The sequence below is a fragment of the Sceloporus occidentalis genome, unplaced genomic scaffold (assembly GCF_023333645.1).
Source record: "Sceloporus occidentalis isolate IW3139 unplaced genomic scaffold, rSceOcc1.0.p SCAF_248, whole genome shotgun sequence".
Classification (NCBI taxonomy): Eukaryota; Metazoa; Chordata; class Lepidosauria; order Squamata; family Phrynosomatidae; genus Sceloporus; species Sceloporus occidentalis.
This window is the reverse complement of record NW_028317228.1, coordinates 54938-75601: the sequence shown is the minus strand read 5'-3', so window position 1 is coordinate 75601 and position 20664 is coordinate 54938. Positions and strand designations below refer to the sequence as shown.

The 20664-nt window shown below is 39.2% G+C and overlaps 1 protein-coding gene across 1 annotated transcript in view; it reads left to right on the top strand.

Moving 5' to 3' along the window:
- The first annotated feature begins 7933 nt into the window (after window positions 1-7933).
- The window catches only part of LOC149276068 (high affinity cAMP-specific and IBMX-insensitive 3',5'-cyclic phosphodiesterase 8B-like), a 49491-nt gene continuing 36760 nt past the window's right edge, over window positions 7934-20664 (top strand). Inside the window, exon 1 of the mRNA XM_089503916.1 lies at window positions 7934-8221. Coding sequence (XP_089360042.1) covers window positions 7934-8221 — 288 coding nt within the window. The remainder of the gene's footprint in view (window positions 8222-20664) is intronic.

Below are 20664 nucleotides of genomic sequence, written 5' to 3'. Positions count from 1 at the left end.
ACATTCTTTAATAATTACACAACAAGTAGTATTCATTTTCCTTTTCTGAACTGCCAGGTTAATAGATATTGACAATTGATCTATCCATATACACTATATGACCAAAAGTACGAAATCCCATTCCAAAACATGGCCATCAATAGAGAGTGGTCTCTGCCTTCTTTGTGGCAACCTCCACTCTTCTGGGAAGGCTTTCCACAAGATTTGGGGGTGTTTTTTGGGGAATCTTTGCCCATTCATCCCGTAGAGCATTTGTGAGGTCAGACACTGATGTTGGACGAGAAGGCCGGGCTCGCAATCTCTGTTCCAGTTTATCCCAAAGCTGTTTGATGGGGGCACGGCCAGTCAAGTTCTTCCACACCAGACTCATCCAACCATGTCTTTATTGACGTTGCTTTGTGCATCAGGAAAGAGCAGGAAAACTTACAAAAATCTTTGCATGGGTCAAGTGTCCCAAAGTTTCTGCTTTCCCACTGTGATTTACCTGCAGTAGTCTGCGAGTTATATGCAGAATGGAATTTATTATAAATGTTGACTCAATCTATGAAACCCACAATTTGATAAATATTATTATTATCTTTTATTTATATAACACCAACAATTAGACAGTGCTTGTCTGACAAAACTAGAATTGACAGACTAAGACGAACAGATACTTTAGGGAAAGTGGACCCAGCCCGCAAGCTTACAATCTTTCTCATTATCTTATCATTACTGCAGAATGTGTATCCACATACAAGTAAATACACTTTATTTATCTGCAAATAACTGGCACGTAGAGAACATTAGGGATTTCCCAAATCCCAGTACTGCCAGCTTGCCCCACTGGTCACATCTGGTAACATTCAGCTAATTAGAAGAGCTCAGTGTTTGGTAACATGCAGGTTCTTAGCACATACCAAATAAAAGAATGAAAGTAACCAAAACTGAATGTTTTTCTAAAAAGCCCTTGTAGGTACACAGTGCATTGCTTTTATGACATTTCAGTTCTAAGGTTTTTAACCTTAAACTTGGATTGGTGAACTCAGAGAGCCATTGAAACACAGGCCTTTCCAATAAAAATCAACCAGCTACAATAGTCAGTTACAACATTAACGTCTGCACTGTGTTTCTGATCCATTTCATGTTACTTTAATGGACAAAATGTGTTTTTCTTTTCTAAAACAAGGAAATATCTAAGTGGCTACAGTATATGTAAATATATATATATATATATATATATATATATAAAAACACATATAAAATCTTGGTGTAAAATATATTTCTGCAGAAGTGACACCATTTTCTACCTCTCGTTTACCTGCCTTTGTGGCTCCAAGGCTCCAGTGACACTCATCATCATTCAGGCAAGTGGTCATGGACATTGTAGTCTCAGTTTCTATTTGTGACGGAAGCCTCCATCACCGGGGTCCTTGGAGAGGCCTGACTGCCAGCCTCCTCCCTATTGACTATGGGCCCTGGGTTTGTAAAGACCCTGTGGCTACCCCCAGCAGTATCATCTCATCACTGGCTGAAGGAATTATCTCTGGCAGACAGCCAGGATCTGCAACCAGGGAGTAACCACCCTTGTTTTAGTTTAATATCAGACCCCTCACCCCCATGGTGCATTATTATGTTGCCCCCCCCCCCGTTCCCCCAGTGCCACTACTACAGACATTTACCCCGGCCATCCCTGGAACTGATTTGGGCCAGTAGTAGATTGGGACCCTATTGTATTATGAATCCCATTACTGCCCCTGTTGTCTCTGGGAGGCAGATTAAGGGGGCGATTTGTATCCCAATATCTTGTTGTATGTTAATGTGTATTTTGCTGGATATATCCAGCGCTGTGTGTGAGAAATAAATCAGTCTTCGTTTTGGTTTATAGCCTACACTGAGTCTCGGCTAGTGACTGGGAAACCGGGGAAAGTGTGTGTCCCAGGCTAAGGGACAACAAGTCAGCGGACGTAATCGGTCGGACTAGCCAGATCCGTGACACTATTTATTTAGTGACAAGGCTTTATTTAGCATTTATAATGTATAAATGTCCAATCCCTGCCAGTAAGAACGGTCATGTTTTTCTGTTTTTCCTGCATGCTGACAAGCTACATGCAGGCCCTTTATTTGTTCATTTACACTGTATGTATGGACACTGGCAACTATACTATGTTGCAAATTCTGTACAAAGATCTCTGCCAACAGGTCGGGATCACAGAGTCCGAAAATAAGCTGCTGAGCTGTTACTGACAATTTCTCTTTGATTTAAAAGTCGCATGCAAGACTTCCATTAAACATGTATGTTATCAATCTGCTTATAAAGTGCAGATGATAGCCGATTGGCCTGTTTTATCTTAACATTTTTCCTTTGCAAATGCAAGAAGGGATTTATCAGAATCTCCTGTTTGCTACCTCTCCCTTCCCCACCAGCTCCTGCTTACCAAAATGAGCACGTGAAGGATGGCAGTACCACTATCTTGTTGTAAGGATGATCTTCATTAGCATGAATGAGAGAATAATTAGGAATGAGAATAAAACTTTTGTAATCAAGAATGAGACATTTCTAGAGGAAGACTGTTTTGGTCTGCAGGCAGAATTGGACTTGAAATAATTGGCGTCCTTGGGCCATTTACTTAAATACCTGCTTCTACTCTGAGTGGGGAAAATATTCGTATTTCTTGAACAATGGTCCAAAAAGCACAGCCAAAATTACACCGGCTTGGTTTAACAACAATCAGCGTCTCATTTTGTGTCAAATGACAAGTGTTCTTGGCCAAAATTAGGAACTAGGAAAAATTTTACATGATTAAATAATTATTTCTGAGAAGGGTTGGGCAGTACTGGGAATTGTGGTTCTAATGCTGCATTTAGTTACAAAAGTGTTGAATTAAAAAGAATTGATAGAACAAAACCTTTCTAAGGAATAGTCTAGTGTCCCTTACAGCCCCAGCACTGCATTATTTAACCTATATGGAAATAAGAAATATTTTCCTCTTTGGAAAACAAAAATAAGTACTTACCTTTATGAGAAGGTACAGCTCCACAGAGGTCCACATATCATGCAAATTTGCTTTTGCTTTTCTGTGCACATACACAGCGCAAGCGCAGCGGCAAACAGGAAATGTGAGAAGACATCTCCTGCAAGCCTTGTAGCTGAGTGAGGGGGAAATAAATAATTACAAGAGGGGATTATTATTATTTATTGTTTTATATAGGGAATCCCTCAATGCATTTGCAGAGGATGAAGCAATTGTGTATTTCCATGTTGAGGTGCCCTTGGCCTGTGAAGCAGCACCCCCATCTTCACTACAGAGAGTTGGGATATGACTAGGGTAACCACATTTTATTTCTGCCATTCAGGGACACACTATGAAGATTACACACACAGTTGTATATATATATATATATATATATATATATATATATATATATATATGCGTTAGACATGCATTTTTAACTACATGATATGTACTTATCGCTTCGAAGTAAAGACCGTGATTGAAATATGATTTTGAAATAACAGCTGAACTGGCAGTTGTTTTTCATTCTTTAATATTAGCACCTGGTGCCGAAATATACTAATATTAGCCTCTGCTCCCAATATATATAAATATTAGACCCTGCTGCCGATATATATTAGTATTAGCCCCTGCTGACAATATATATTAATATGAGACCCTGCTGCCAATATATATAAATATTAGACCCTGCTGCCACTAGATAGCAATATTAGCCCCTGCTGACAATATATATTAATATTAGCCCCTGCTGCCAATATATATAAATATTAGAACCTGCTGCCAATACATTTTGTATTGAAAAAATTGGCCCCTACGCGAGCAATTCCTTGGGCCCTGCTCCACTCTCCCTAGCATGCAATCACTCCCTCCACTACCATACCAAAAAATATATTTGCCACACTGAATCAGACATATAAATCCTGTATTTGCAGGTATACAATAATAATGCAGGGAAACATAGCATTGCAGGTATAGATCAACTGGAAATCATGTAAACTTAGCACTAAGGGTATAGATTTAAAAAACAACACATGAAAGAGCACTCCAGGTATTGATCAACTGAATCAGACATACAAACCCTATATTTGCAGGTATACATAAATAATGTATGGAAACAAAGCATAGCAGATATGGATCAACAGAACAACACACAAACCCATGTATAGATCAATTGGAAATCACATAAAAACTCAGCATTAAAGGTATAGTTAAAACCCCCTAAATTACAAGCATAGATCACAGATTGCACACCCTAAAGGGAGTCCACACTCCCCACATACAACTTGACCAGCACACAGATAACACACATAGGACTTGCCATCTTGTCAAACAGCCCAGCATGAGTCAGCTTTGTCCCATAAACATCTTGCCTGTGCCATCTTGGTCTCCAAAGCTCAAACACCCTTCTTGTGCCATATTTCCCTTTCCACATTCTCTCACTCATTCACATAATGCATCCACACATTAATTTATTCTCTCACTCATTCTCATTCTTTATTTAAATATTCTTACTACCCCCTTTCTCTCTATCTACCCCTCCCCCTTCTCACTATCTAAAAGGACAGTGTTTCAAATCCATGTGGTCACCCTACTCTGTGTCTTAATTTTTTTATTGCAATCTATGAAGGCTGTGCTGGCCCAGATTTCCTTTGTCCCCTGTAACTAGCCCATACTGGACACAGCTGTCAGCTGTCACCCTGGACCGCCCTAGGTCTAGTTGGCCTATGCCAGGGAGGGAGAAGATGATAAATTAAAGGGGACACTCAGCAATCATATACATTAAAGTTCATATGTAGGCTGGAGTGTCCATTTAATAGCTATACAGTCATCAAATTTCTATTATGTTAAAATTTTGCACCACAGTAAAAATATTTTGCACCTTGAAAATACCTTGGAAATACTGGCACACATATATAAACAACGCATATGATCCCACAGCAAAAGTGAGGGTGCTCGCATTTGCAAGTGCAAGGAGAGAAATCTGCAGATGGTGTTAGGAGCTACAAAGGGGAGGGAGTGAGTGGCTAAGGGTGTGAGTGTGTATGAGTGTGTAAGATTGAGAATCTATGTATTAGTGTGTGTGTTAACATGAACATGTAAGTGTTGGTGGCAAAGACATTTTGTTTGGGGGCTATGATGGCACAGGCAGGTTATTTGGCTAAAAAGATTGCACTGGTAAGCTGTTTGGGGGCACAGTCAAGTTATTTGTGGGCAAATATGGCACAGGCCAGCTGCTTGGGGGCAAATAATGCACTGGCAAGCTGCTTGAGGACAAAGATTACACAGGCAAGCTGTTTAGGGGCAAAGATTGCCCAGACTAGTGTTTGGGGCAAAGGCCACACAGACAAGGTGTTTTGGGGGCAAATGTGGCACTCACAACTGTTTAGGGACTAAAATGGCACTGTGAAATATGTTGCTTGTGAAGTCAGGGGAGGGAAATTTTCACACCAGGACCCTGTGGTTTCTAGTTATGTCATGTATTAAATTGTATGAATTAGTGAAAAGTATTGATGAATATGTATGAATATGAGATGAATCAGGATGTTGCAAGGCTATTGAGGGTCCAGAGCAGCTCGAACACTTTACAAATATATACATACAGCCACTCTAACACCATAAACATACATACATATACACATGCCCGCTAACACTTTATACATACATACATATACACACTCTTGCAACATACTGTACACATACAATTTTAGATACATACACACTAATAACCACTCTAACTCCATATGCTTACATATACATACACATACCACTTTAACATCAGTTATGCATACATGCACACACACACCATACACCAACACCATATACTTACATACGCCTTCACACTCTAACACCATACTCTTAAAAGTATAAGCACACAGTATCTAAAACCATACACTTACATATATACACACAGCTACTCTCTCTGATAAACTATGCAGCTTACACTCACCCCTTCCCTCAGCCTCCATCTATAAGGAGAGCTACAAGTTTATTTGCAATGTTTATTACCTACTGTGAAGATAATGTATCTGTTTTAAATGACTTTGTTTTTGGAATATTATTTAAATAAATTTGGCACCAGAACGTCAAAATGTCAAATGTATGAAGATATACGAATTCAGCAGATCTGTAGTAAGAGGAACTGTCTAACCCATTGCAGGCTGTAACATATTACATGTACAGCAAATGGATCTATGCATTGACCCTATGGCCCTACTGGAACTGATACATTCATGTGTTAGAATGTGTGATTTTTATTTTACTGTGTAATCATATAGTTTATGGTGGGACTGCAGTAGCAGTACATACATCATACGATTGATGGTTATCCCATTATTGTCATACAACTTGCATACGACTTAATCTTAAACATCTCCTCTGTATTGCTTTAGCAGCAGTTTTTTGCTTAAATATGACATCATTACGATATTCTGCCTAAAAAATGTAGATGAAATTTAGGCTTTTTTTTACAGCAGCCACCGTTCAGCACAAGTTCCAACCCCACCGAGGAATACCTGGGCATGGGAGCCCATGGGAGAGTAGGTGGTCATCAGGTTGGTCTGCTGCAAACCCCATGGTACCCATCAAAACCATCAACCTCTGGCAGCAGGAGGTAATAAGGGTGCAAGTGCAAATATAAGAGATGAGATGTGAGTGAATGAGACAACGCCTTGTTGCTTCCTAGCAGGAGGAGGGGAAGCGGCAGCAGCAGCGGCAGCAGTAGCTTTGACAGGGCAGGGAGGGCTCAGAAGAGACCAGGGCTGTGTGAGCGTTTTGCACGCACCGGATTATAGCGCTTAGCGGCCGCCAAACGGGTGGAACGCAGCCGCCGGGGTTTAGATGATACCAGGAGATCCAGAGCTCAGCATCTGCAGCAAATCCAGCATCTGGGTGATTTAGACACGGTCACGATCCATGAGCAAAGACGTGAGCTGGATCTGAAGGAGTGGGACTAGCTGCCATCGATTAGGCACAAGGCAATGGATGAGCGCTCAGATGTGTAAATGAATGGCGTGTTCTATGGAATGGTGCAGTGACACGAGCTGCTTTCTATGGATGGGGCTGCATGTCATTTAATCATAGAGGTGCAAGTCATTTTTTCCCCGTATGAACTCAGAGAGGACATGATGTCAGAGCTTTGCACCGGCTCTGGGGCTAAGAACATGAGTGTGTAGCAGATGGGAAGATTTATTGGGTCACTGTGCTGCATCAGGAGGTGACACTCATTCAGGAGGAGTCCTCATTCAGGTCCTCATTGCCATTATCGGACACTCAGGGAATCCTATTAGATATTTTATGGGGTCTTAATGACTCCACTCACTGTGATTGTGCAACTGGTGGTACGAAGGAGACTTGGAATAGCACTGTGTGGATGGAGGCAATTGGTTTGAAGGCCATAGTAGAGCTTATTATGGTGCTGATGGTTACTTATTGATGTTGTGTGTGTTGTGTTACATGCATCATTTCTATTGAGGTCTTGTTGTTTGGCACATAAACTAATCACTTGGCTGACATGTGTAACACTTTAGCAAGGTTAGTATATAAAGGAAGCTATTGCAGGTCCTGAAATATATTTGTCTATACATTGATGCAGAATATACATTAATCTCTGTTATTTGTTTAATGGATCTGCTTTACAAGCTGACACAAGAGGTCTGATTGTTAGGTGTCATGTTACTATGTGTCCTTTGTACAACCTGGAATATTATATTTTTTTGATTTTTTGGTTTAGGATCAGCCACCACTGAATAAGTCTGGGCCTAATATAGACTGGAGATCAGAGAGGCTATTATAGCTATGTCTTGTGGACTGCTACTTGCTAAGCCAATGCTTTAGTTAGGAAGGAGATATTCCTACAGGTAGTTCTTTTCCGGTAATTTCCAGGCCAGAGCATCCCCAGAGGGTGCCAAAGTGTCACCCTCCTGGCACCTGTCATAGGGATGGGCTGCGCTCCGAGCATCCACGTGTCTCAGAGTGGGGTGATTTACTGCCGGGACTCGGATGAGTCCAATTCCCCACACCAGACTACCACCATATCTCAGGGCACTGCTGCCACCTTGCATGGTCTCTTCATCAAGACAGACGCAGCCGACTCCATCCCTTCTGTGCTCACCTACCAGAGTCGTTACCCGGCTGCTACTCGCACAGGTTCCCGCAAGGAACGCAGGGATCCAGGACAACAGAGCTGCATAGAGGCTGAGACACAGACCAGCCACACCAGTGTGAAGGTAAGGCTGTAAAATCAGGGATCGATATACAGTACGTACTCTGATGAATGAAGTAAAACCGGTGTAGTCACTGTGGAAACCATTGTTATTAATTGCATGGTCAGAATTAATATACGGCCTCCGTTATTTCACTTTTCAGGTAGGCAGAACTATAGTATTGAAATACTGCAAAACTAATATTATCTTTTATTTATATAGTGCCAACAATTTATGCAGCGCTCCTTACAGTACGTACATTCAAAGGGTACATTAGATGGTCCTGCTCACAATCTTACAATTCATATTTATTCATTATTATTATTATTGTATAACATAACAATTTGAATTACAGAACAACAGGTGAGGAGGGCCTTGCTCAAATGAGCTTACAATCAACTTCAATACTTTAAATACTTCATTGAAGTATGGGCCAGCCAATGCCACCTCTATATTGAGAATGCACGGGTCTTGTCTTCGATTGTGGACATAAATACAGGTGCTGTTGTATGTTAACACTACATTTTGTCCATTTGGAATGGAAACATTCTCTGGTTAGTTTTGTGGAAAAAAAATTGTGAAAAACTTTATTTTGGCAACATTAGGGGTGGGCTGGCAGCTTTTGAATGAGATGAGGCAATGAGAGGATTTAATGAATGATCACATGAGCAGATATCATTATTTTGAAGCACGACATTGTACACTAGCCAGACTATGTTCTAAAGCCAAAAGTGTTCAGCTGCTGCATTACCCAATGCGTACTAGAGGTCTGCCCCCTCTCTATTTCACACTAGAAGCTTATGCGTAGCTTCTTAAGAAATACTCTAGCATGTGTCTCCTGTATGAAATTAAAGGTGCTGTTCCACTTAGATAAAACATTCATTACTCTCTTTAGTATGTTAAGCAATTAAACCTTAAAAGATCTGTCATCTTATTTTTTCCACTGAAGGAGAAACAACTTATCAGTGCCAGCTTTTAGGTTCCATGATAATTAAGTGTCTCTAGCTATAAATAGTTTACTGTCCCTGATACCCCACTATAGAAGAATGCATTTTAAACTACACTGGGTATTTTAATATGCATTCTTCCAAGAGTACAGCACAAGAAGTGGCTGGGGTGTCCCTATACAATTGTTTTTTTGGGGGGGAGGGTTTGGACATTCAGATGTACTATGATGATACAGAATTAAAATGATCACTCTAATGCTACGTTTAGTTGCAAAGGCTTTTAAAGCAGCACTGTATTCATTGCTGGCTTTAAACCTACCCGGGCCTCTAGGTAAATGACTTTTGCCCCCTCCCCCCCATCAGGTCAAAACTGGTCAAATGCCAGTTGGGCCAGTGACTGATGGCACTTTCTAAGTACCTTCCTTGCTGCATATGTGGCACATCACATCTTTTAGTATGGAGCCATCAACTGAATCTACCTGGCCGTGTAGCGTGCAGATGTGTCCAGCAGGCACATGCCTAGGGTGCCTAGTGGATAATATGGGACTGAGAATGGGCTACACAATACTTAGGACTGTAATTACTGATTGGTTTGTGGTTTGTATGTGTAGCTTACAGTATTAGGTTTTGCTTGAAGTGCATAGAGATTAGTTTAAACGGTCTGTCCCTATGATTGACTGGATACGTTTTTGGATTTTTTCCAGTTTCCTTAAAAACTAAAAGCACTACTGATGGCAAGGGATTGTTAAGGTGGGCCCATAGTGCCCATGTGCTGCCTGTATAAAGACCGAAGGTTTCCCATCAGAGACCATTAATCCTGGGTTCTTCCCAGGAACATCTGTCACTTGCTCTGCAGCAGAGCTGTAGGTACCTCATCCTGCTTCAGCATCATACCCAGGGATGCCAGGTTCCAAAAACATATAGGACTAAAGCTGACACGCACTAACGCTAACACTAAACACTAACACGTACACACGCTAAGACCAAGTACTAACACACACTATTGCTAACACATAAACCACATATGCTGACACACTCATACTAACAGTATACAGTGACACACACTCACTTACAGCACACACTCACACACATGCTTACACCATACACTACTACACATGTATACACACCATGCAGTTACACATACACACTCTTGTTGCCTCACCCCCAGTTCTTACTTCATTCAGAGCCTTGGCTTCAGTGCAGCTGGCACTCTCCATGCAAGTTTCTGCACGCTTTAAGGTTATTAAGCAACTGAAGCATTGATTCTGTGAAGTTGCCCGGTAGAAGTAGGAATTGGCATGCAGCCCTAGAGACATGGGGCTGAAGTATGCCCACCAAAACACTCTTCGCTTTGGTCCCTTAGCCCACCTATAGCGACCCCTCTAATCATTCTTCATAAGAGGAACTATTGGTTGTGGTAGAGGAAAGAGAAAGGTGATAGTGTTGAAGTTAAAAATAAGACTACGCAGAAACTGTAGCAGGTGAGGGGATAGAAGTGCCTACAGGATTTTGGGGAAGAGTTGGGAGGAAAAGCAATGCATTGCTCAACATTTCAGCCCTCATACATATGTGCTGCATTGTCACCCTGAGCGGGGTTTAAAAAGATGGTGCAGTTGCTACACTGTCTCGCTCGGTGTGTTATGCTGCTTGCCTTTAAGATGTAAAAGTTTGTAATATTTTGGCCCTGCAAGTGGTGTGATAAAGGTGAAAGAAACCCTGCCATCTGACAACGTGTAGGCACCAGATCCTGGGATATGACAATGGCCACCGATCTGTTGGGAGATTATAGGCCTCCTTTGTAATCATCAGATTTGCATTACAGAGGTCAATGCTTAGCCAACACAGCTTCTGTAGTACCCCTACCTGTACTTCATAAGGGTCAGTGGACTAATACATTGGGACATGCAGTTTCAGATAGGTACTTTGGCTCAAGCCTAAGATAGTGGTATCACTTAAATGCACCACCATACAGGTTCTATGACCCACAAAAACTGCTCTCATGGATATGAAACAATTGTTTATAAAATACAATATTAAATATATGTGTGGCACAATTATTGGCAACCTTTTAGTCAATACTTTGAGTAGCCTCCCTTTGCCAAGATGACAGCTCTGAGTCTTCTCCTATAATGCCTGAATACATGGCAAGGGATCCAAGACCATTCCTCCTTACAGAATCTCCACAGATCCTTCAAATTTTGAGGTTGGCGCAGGTGGACTCTCCTCTTTGGTTCACCTCACAGTTCTATGGGAACTGGGATGACCATGGTAGGATATTGATTTCATGGTCAATAAAACATTTGGTTTCCTTTAACTATAGAACCCGATCCCATTTTAAGTTCCAGTAGTGTCTGGCAAACTGAACATCGTTGAGTTTGTTTTGGGATGAGAGTAGAGGCTTTATTTTTGAAACCCTTCCAAACAACTTGTGGTGATGTAGGTGACGTTGAATTGTAGTTTTGGAGACTTTCTGATCCCAAGATGCAACTAACTTCTGCAATTCTCCAGCTGTGATCCTTGGAGATCTTTGACTACTCGAATTGTCCTCTTCACAGTGGGTTGAGACAATATAGACACACATCCTCTTCCATGTTGATTCATAACATTTCTAGTTGACTGGAACTTCTTAATTATTGCCCTAATGGTAGATATTGGCTTTTAAATGCTTTCTCTATTTTCCCATAGCCACTTCTCATTTTGTGAAGAACAACAATATTTTGCCACACATAACAGCTATATTCCTTGGTCTTACCCATTTTGATGAACTGCTAAGGCACTTTGGCCTATGTGTTACCTAATATTCATACCCCTGTGAAACAGGAAGTCATGGTTGAACAATTTCCTATTCTTAGTCACCCAGATGCACTAAAATACTTAAAATAATGGGAACATACTTCAAATATATTTTTTCTCATATGAATTCATAGGGGTGCCAATAATTGTGCCACACATATATTTAACATTGTTTTGTTTGCAATTGTTTGATATCAATGAGAGCAGAGTATTTGTGCATATTTTTGTAAGAAAAAAACAAAAGGTTAAACAATAGAAACTATTTTTCACAGCCTTCTTTGCTCATACCAACGGTGCCAATATTTGTGGATGCAGAAATAAACATATTTAATAAATTACTGATTTTTTTTGTGTGTGTGTATGTTGATATAGATGGATGGGGAATTCTGGTTACTTTTTACGTTTGTAACATTATATCTTGTGATATATGGTTTGCCTTTAACTAGGACATTTATGAATAGCTCAATTTAAAAAAAAAAAGGTTCCCCGAGGCAAAGTGTAAGTTGTTTAAGGCTTTGTAAGGCTGTCACGTGTCAAATGTAACTATACCAAACTCATTTTAGAAAAGATGGTGGCACTCTTAAACTTTTATTTAAAAAAAAAAAAATAGTTTCTCAATAGCCAGTAGCAATCTAACCTTATTAAATTAATGCAAATTGAACAGAATGGAAGTTTATTTCAAAAGAGGAGAAATGTTAGAACAAGAGATAATAACCTAAAACTAGAGGGTCGGAGGCTTAGAGGGAATTTAAGGAGATTTTACATTCTTGAGAGGGTGGTAGATAAGTCAAACATCTTCCCAGCAGAAATGATAGCAACTAATAGAACGAGGGAGCTTACATTGGGAAGACATATGGTTATCCTGACGTCTCGTCAAGGACTGATTTCTATATTTCTATCTAAATCTGGAGCTGTTGACAGGTGTTCTATAAATTTGGGTTTATTCGTGTTCATTCCACTATTGGACTTAGACTGCAAGCTCTGGATGTTGAAGAACATCTGCAGAGGATTGATTAGTCTTAATTTTCCACAGTAATTATTATTTTATAAGTAAACAAAAAGATGTTTTTTTTCTCTGGTTGTTTATTTTCAACATGGAGCAGAACAAGCTCCACAAGTTTTTCCCCATGGGACAGTGATGTGACGAAAGAACATGTGTCTTTTGTTAACTTAATGCATCAGTTCTCATATTCTTTTCCAAGCTTGTTATTTATTATTTCCCCTCCGACCTTAATTCATTTCAACTGTAAAATATACATTTAGAAACATTTTCTAAGAAATAGTACAAAGGGTTATAGATTCAGAATACAGTTTGCAAGGAAGAGTTACCCAAATGAATGGTGCACGTGCCTTACAAAAAGTAGTGATATTTTAAATTTTAAACAAGCTTTTTGTTTATAATAAATATTTTAAGAAGTACTTTTAGGAATTTGCTAAAAATAAAGTGCTACGTGTCTGAACTACAGCAAAACAGAGCATTTTAACATTACTTCTCTTCCTCTTAATAGACAAATGAGATTCGGTGGTCTTATGGTTGACAATTTAGCCAGAGGCTGTTTCAGCCTGGCCATTTTTCCCTATTACAGTAAAAATACGAATTACTAATTTACATTCTTTGAAACATCAACACATCATGGGGAGAGTTGGCAAGAGTTAAGTTGGGGGAGGGTTGCAGTTCTGGAAAGGGGGCCCAAGTATGTAGCAGCCAACAGAGCATATCGAAGACAACATCCCAATGGTTACAATCCAGTATCACCCAAAACAGAAAGGGAATGCATATAAACTCATAAATGGAACACAAAAAGGATTCATTCATTGATTAAATTCCTTCTAGATCTCCTTTTTTGGAATTGCACTTAACTATAAATTAAAAAAGTTTAAGGTAGTGGCTCATTTTTTAACATCAGAGTAGCCCAGACCAGCCACTTACTGGTCTTCTCTCAAACCTCAGAACTTGCTGAATGTGTAATAAGTGGCAGACAGTAAAATAGAGTCAGCACTCCCTCAATAGTTAACTTCCACATCGTGCTGCATGTCATATCCCATCACTCAGCAGTAAGGATGGCATCTCAGAGGGTGCGGCTGGCGGCGCTGCCTGGGTTATGCCAAAGGTAGATGCGCCACTGATTGTCTGTGCAGAATGTGGAAGGGCCTGGGGCATTACGTAGAGCAGAGCATTGGAGGACTGCTGTTGATTACAAAACTATAGTCAACAGCTGCTAAGGGGTGGCCAAGCATTAGCCACCATTATTCTATAATAGATCCAAAAGGCTTTTAATTTTGTTTACAGAATAGTTTACAGGCATAGTAATTTTAGTGCTTGGCAATATGCCTATATTGGCCTATGCCGACACATTTTGGTCAAAAAGAACCACCTCCTGTAATAACCTTTAATAAGGTTATATAAAAAATACTCATTTATGCCTTTAGGAGGGTATAAGTGCAAAAGCTGGGAGGAGGGTACTAGTAAATTAGTAAAAATACATATGGGATTATACACTTAATGCGTTTATATCGCAGATTAGTATTGTGTTTTTGTCACACTATAACGAATGTGAGATTAATTGTATTGTAACATAGTTCATAACATGTTACCTGACACCCTACTTCTGTAGGTGTGAAAATTGTATTGTTGCATGAGGGACTCTCTGAGGATATCATCTTCCAACGCAATACACGATCATTTCTTGTGGTTAGAAGACACAATGTTTTAATGTACCTTCCAACATTCCAGGTAAAGGGGGCACCACTTCACCACTCTCCTTACCAAATTGCCCCACCGTACTTCCTGAAACAGGTGCACCCAAATCAGGACTTCCCTGCATGACAGTTGTGAGCTAAGTTTTTATTTCAGAAAAAGAGTGACCTCCATTTAGTAAAAGCAATAAGAATTTGAAATGCCCCTCAAAATGAACATAATGCATTCGATTAGGATGTCCTAATCTGGGAAAATCAGATTGTTCCCATCTTTCAAAGAAACATCATAACTGGCTTTAAAACAGAGTTTTAACATTCATTGTTACCTTTAGCATCCATTGGTTTAAATAGGATTGCAACTGAGCATGTGCATAAATGCACCCTGCTTCAGTACAGGCACATGGGGCAGAAGTTCAATAAGATAAAGTAAAAAAAGACTCCAATATATTTACGTGAAAATAGGTCATGAATGTATCATTAAGTTGTCAATTCTCACCAGACTGCCTTCAAACCTGTGGGTTTTAAGGAAAAACATATCATGTGATAATATATTGTAATAATGATACTAATAATATAATTTTATATATATTATATAAGTATAACCTTTTATATAAGTTGACCTTTACTATTCAAACAAGATGCCAGTATTGCCACATCAGTACTTGGAAATTCAGTGAAAACAGAAATAACTTTTAGTCTGATATTGATTAACTGAAATAAAGGACACTCTTCTGTTTTAGTAGAACTTAATGAGATCGGTGAGCAATACTAATTATCTACCAAACACTCACAGGAAACAATGAAAATAACATGATAAAATGGAAAAATCAATGGAAGCATAATTGCTATTGTGTGTAATTGCAAAATAATGGAATCCTGCTAAAGACAAAGCATTATGCACTTCAAAAAGGGTATCTCAAAGCCAGTTCTGCCAATGGATCGTTCCACTGATGCAGTTAATAATTAACATATTCGAGACCTGGACTTTAATTTTAGGGTCACAAGACAGACAGACATATTTACAGAGGCTTAAGCTGTACAACCCAGTTGTTCCTGTCTTTGTGGTGATTTGGGATGTGGTTAAGCCTTTACTGGGCTGCCTTTTTGGTGACCCTCATCAGGGGATGAAAGAGAAAGTATGCCTATTTTAATGGTCTTGAGTGTACTATTTGATAGATTAACTCCAAACCTAAAAATTAATTTTACCTCTAAAAGACTTTTCGTCTTGCATTAGAAGCAGGAAATCTTAGCACAGCGTTGATATTGGAGAATGGTGGACAGCTATTCTAAAGTACAATGCTATGATATTGTGTTGGTTCGTCAAGCTCTTTTAGACACACTTTTAAAAGCTACTGTTTATGTATCTTTTGAAGCACTATTTCCACACCGTATTTACGCATAAACGTGACACGTTAAGCCACCTATAGCTGTATACCAGGTGAACAAACATGTTTTTGTACATTAAGTGGAACATATGAACAATTATGATAACTATTGTGGGCTCCTGTGGTCATCATCAGCTCGGTTAAGAGAACACATGTCCTTTACCTCATTAGCAAAAATGGATACAGTAGGGCTGGTAAAAGAAATGAGTAAAAAAGATCACTTATATCACTTCTTATCATGCCCTTTCAAGTCTTCATCTAGAGTTTAAGTTTGCAAATAGTTCTTCAGCTGTCCTTAAGATGCCAGAGGTTGTGCAATTCCTGGGGAGAAAATGAAATGTGTCAAACATGTCAAGTGCAACCCATACAAGATAATAATTTAAATTTACCACAATTTCTATCCATTTATATATGCTGAATCTGCCCAGTTGGTCCATTTAAGTGTTATTAAAGATAATCATTATTTAGATGATGAAATAGTTAAACCATAAAATTAAGCCAATATTCCAAACATAATTTTGTTTTGGGGGCCCTTTGGCCATTATTATTAGAAATATCTAGACAAGATATTAAGGTGAGTATTCCATTCCAGAAGCCATTTAGTAAGGACCTAATACAGAATGGACCATTGTAGTTTCCAAGTTGGGCTAAGCTTTTTTCAAAACTTGTAACATTATAACTAGTCACAGGCATTTTCTTACTTGATCATATCTAAAAACTGTATATTGTTGTCAGTAATGATTCTCAAAAGGTATATAATGAGGCTTGTGAGCAGGCCCAGACTGTCCATCTGGTACATCAAGCAGATGTCTGGTGGGCCGCTGGCTGGTAATAGCCCATATTTACCCTTACCAGTGTCAGATTTGGTCTTGGAAAGTGCGACTGCATGCTGTGAGAGTGTAAGAAAGTGGCTGCACATGGTCAGCCAGTGGCCATGTAAATGTTATTAAGCTCCTCATCAGATGCTCTCTTTTTATAAAGGTAGATTTAAAAGTGTGTTAAGTTACAGGTAGGGTCAAGGATCGCTGAATGTATATATTCCTCCCAAGTGTTCACAGGACAGTCCTGATTTTACGGTACTGTCCCAATGTCCCTCCAAATAGCCCTACAGTCACGCTTTTACTGAACTTAAAAATCAGTTGAGTTCTCATTGTGATTGTATATACTAGATGTTTAGTAAGTATTTTCAATAATGCCAAAAGCTTTTACAGCAACTGATCCCCTTTAATATTTACAGTTTATGGCCTCCATAAAGCATCCCCATTAAAAGGGGTCTGATAGTCTAAAGAAGCTTGTGATACCTTTCAATGGACCACCATTCCTAGATTAAAATATTTTAGATTTAAGGTGTCCTTCTGTAAATGCAGTAGTCTGTGTTCAACACATGTAATATGTTAAAACAGGCAGCTTTTTCTATTGGTAGAAAGCACAACCCCCTATTGTATTATGTACAGGACAATAGTCTTTTATAATAAAAAGATGCTGGTTTATGTGAATTGTGAAGCCTGTAAATTGGGAGCCAGTGTGAGGGTAGAGGCTATGGAGGATTTATGGGTCCTAAATACCTTCCTTCCACAACTCTCACATAAACTTTGCCACTATATATATATATATATATATATATACATACATACATACATATCACTTATCTTTAGCAGAAGCTCCAGAGGTGTAGCTCCGCATCTTCAATATTTTACAAAGTTTTGCACTGATTAAAATACTTGGAAACTCTCTGGGTTTTGCCTAGTGACTCCGGGTAAAACACTGCTTCCCCGAACCACCACTGGAAAACTCTGGGTCACGGCATCAGTTTTGTAACACGCCCCGTGATGTCAGCGGGAACGTTCACTGATGTCAGCGGGAACCTGTGTGACATCCTGCCTGCATCCCACAGGGGGGGCTCTGGGTAGCCGGAGCCAAAATGTACCCGGATATGCTGATTTCCTGCTTGAAGCGGTGATAAAAAGTGCATTTCCTAATGTCTCATTATACCCCTGAATAATTCGCCGAGCAGTAGGTATATCACTTCTCTGGAAATGTGTTATATAAAACAAGTAAACAAAAAAAATAACATACTATTATATGAAATAGTATAACACTATGAACTGGCTGTCTTAAAATGAAAACATATATAACGGGCTAGTTACACGTATCATACTTTTAGAGTAACCTATTCTTATGATCTTTTGATCTGTATCATTACGCAGACAAAGCATGGAAGAACATAAAAACCCTTTCTTCTTAAATTGTATGAGAATATGTCATATGATGATAGTTCTGTTCACAGCTTTCGTTTGAAGAAACAAGGCATAAATTCATTCCCCGGTTCCTCTAACATCTAAAAAGTGAGATCTTGAAAATTAAACTTGCTGGCTTTATTTATAACAAGGAGCATGAAGAACTTTTAAGGCCTGAGGCTAGATTTGTAAGCTCATTAAATGATTTTTTTGTTACATAGAAAAGTGTAAATTTAATTTTGTGTAAATGTGGTAATTTGTATCTTTTCATCAATCCAATCCTAGTAAAAACTCTTAATCACAAGTTTTGAATTATAAATTATAGTTTGCAAAATCTCGAAGAAACGTTATATACATGAGTTATTTGAGAGAAAATACCACTTAGAGGAAATTGATTGAATTTTTATTTTATAAGAAACAGGGTGTTTGTGAAGCTATTTTGTTTAGGAAACTTGGCATGTCTACAATTTGGATTTCCAACAGACATAGAATTGATAAACTATAAACAAACACATATACACAGCGTTTAAGTGGATTGGTCACTTTTCCCAAAATCTACATATAAAACTTCAGTTCATTAAGTAACCCATATAACAGTGTTTACAGATTAAATGTGTTTACAGATTAAAGAAAGCAGTACATTTGAAGAAAACGTTTATTTGAAAATTTACCACACCTATTGCCCCAAAGATCCACCCAGTCTGCTAAACCCACATAATTGGGATAATTTAGCTCCGCCTGTTTATTTTGGTGCAGATTATATCACACAAACATACCCAGATACTCCAATTTACATGAACAGACACACACACATACTAACATACCCAGACACACATACATACTAACATACCCAAAGACACGTTTGCACCCTTGATGTGTGCGCGGCTTCCTTGCTTCCTCAATTGCCGGCACACAGTGTTTGGGAATGCTGAATGCAGAGGTCTGAGACCACCTCCCTACCAGGACTGTCCGAAAATTGGAAGTTTGCACATCCCGCAAACGTTCACTGGCTGAGGGATGCGCACAGACAACCTCCGCTGCTGCCAGCACTTCCGCTGGGGCTTCTATGGTAGAGCACCAGAAGGTCATGTAATGCCGGCGCTCCATGATAGAAGCCCCAGAGGAAGTGCCGGCAGCAGCGGATGTTCTCTGTGCGCATCGCACAGATGCCCACCGGCCCACTGAAGGATTCAGTTCTCCTGGCCTAACACCACCCCTCCCCCGTGAGCCAGACCACCCCTGCATATATTTCATATTTACACAATACTTGTATGGGAAAACCAAAAACATTCACCTTGTGACTCATACAGTATCTATCCATGTGCAACTTTATTAGGGTAAGAAGCGGAGACAGTTTTTGTTTTTTGTATACATTGTACAGCCAATACACTGTTTTTGCAGCATGCTTACACCTGTTTGGTAGGCCTCATATTATACATTTGTATTATTTGAGCCTGAGACTAGTTTAGCGCACCGACATTTCTTCTTTTCCCTGTTTGCACATATTTGAGGTTGTTGGCTCCTCATCAGTCTGGTTGCAGCTTGCTGTCCAGGGGTTAAATGGGAGGAGGTTTAATTGCACCTCCCCCAACACATTAATAAGGTTTTGGTAGCCGTATAAACTGCTTTGTGTGCCCACTATGTAGGAGGTGAGAGTAGGTTCTCACCCTATTGAGAGTGTGCCTTGAGGTGGCGGGTGAGCTTAATTATGCTTTGGCAAATTCATATAACCAAAACCTCTCATTTATATTATGTTTATATATTTGTTGCCAACTTTATTAGGGTAAGAAGCGCAGACAGCTTTTGTTTTTTTGTATACATTGTACAGCCAATACACTGTTTTTGCAGCATGCTTACACCTGTTTGGTAGGCCTCGTATTATACATTGTTGATACAATGCCACAGACCACATGGTTGCTTTATAAATATTTTGTATTCCTTTAAGGCTTAGTGCACAGAAAAGGTGGCTCTGAGTATCAGTTTAAAGATCAGATGAGGGGTCTATATATCACAATATCTCTGTTGTTGCTTAGAAATAGAATGCAAAACGCCTGTGAATTGTTCTGTAAGTGGTTTCCATGGATACAAGAGGAATCCACTCCTACTCTTTTCTGATTTTCTAGTACCGTAGATGTAGAATAAGCATTGTGCAATTTTTTAATCTACACTGTATTAAACGTTTGTCAAAAATGATCAGTTAAAAACGGTATTAGTTTAATTAGTATTTCTTGGGTTTGTGTTACTATTATAGCTAAAGGGACAGTCTAATGCCCCATACATCTTATGAATATCTTTGGCCATTTGAAATGTTTGAAAGTATGTATGTATATACACTCCCTAGAAAACATATATATATATATATATATATATATATATATATATATATATATATGTATATAGGTCACTTA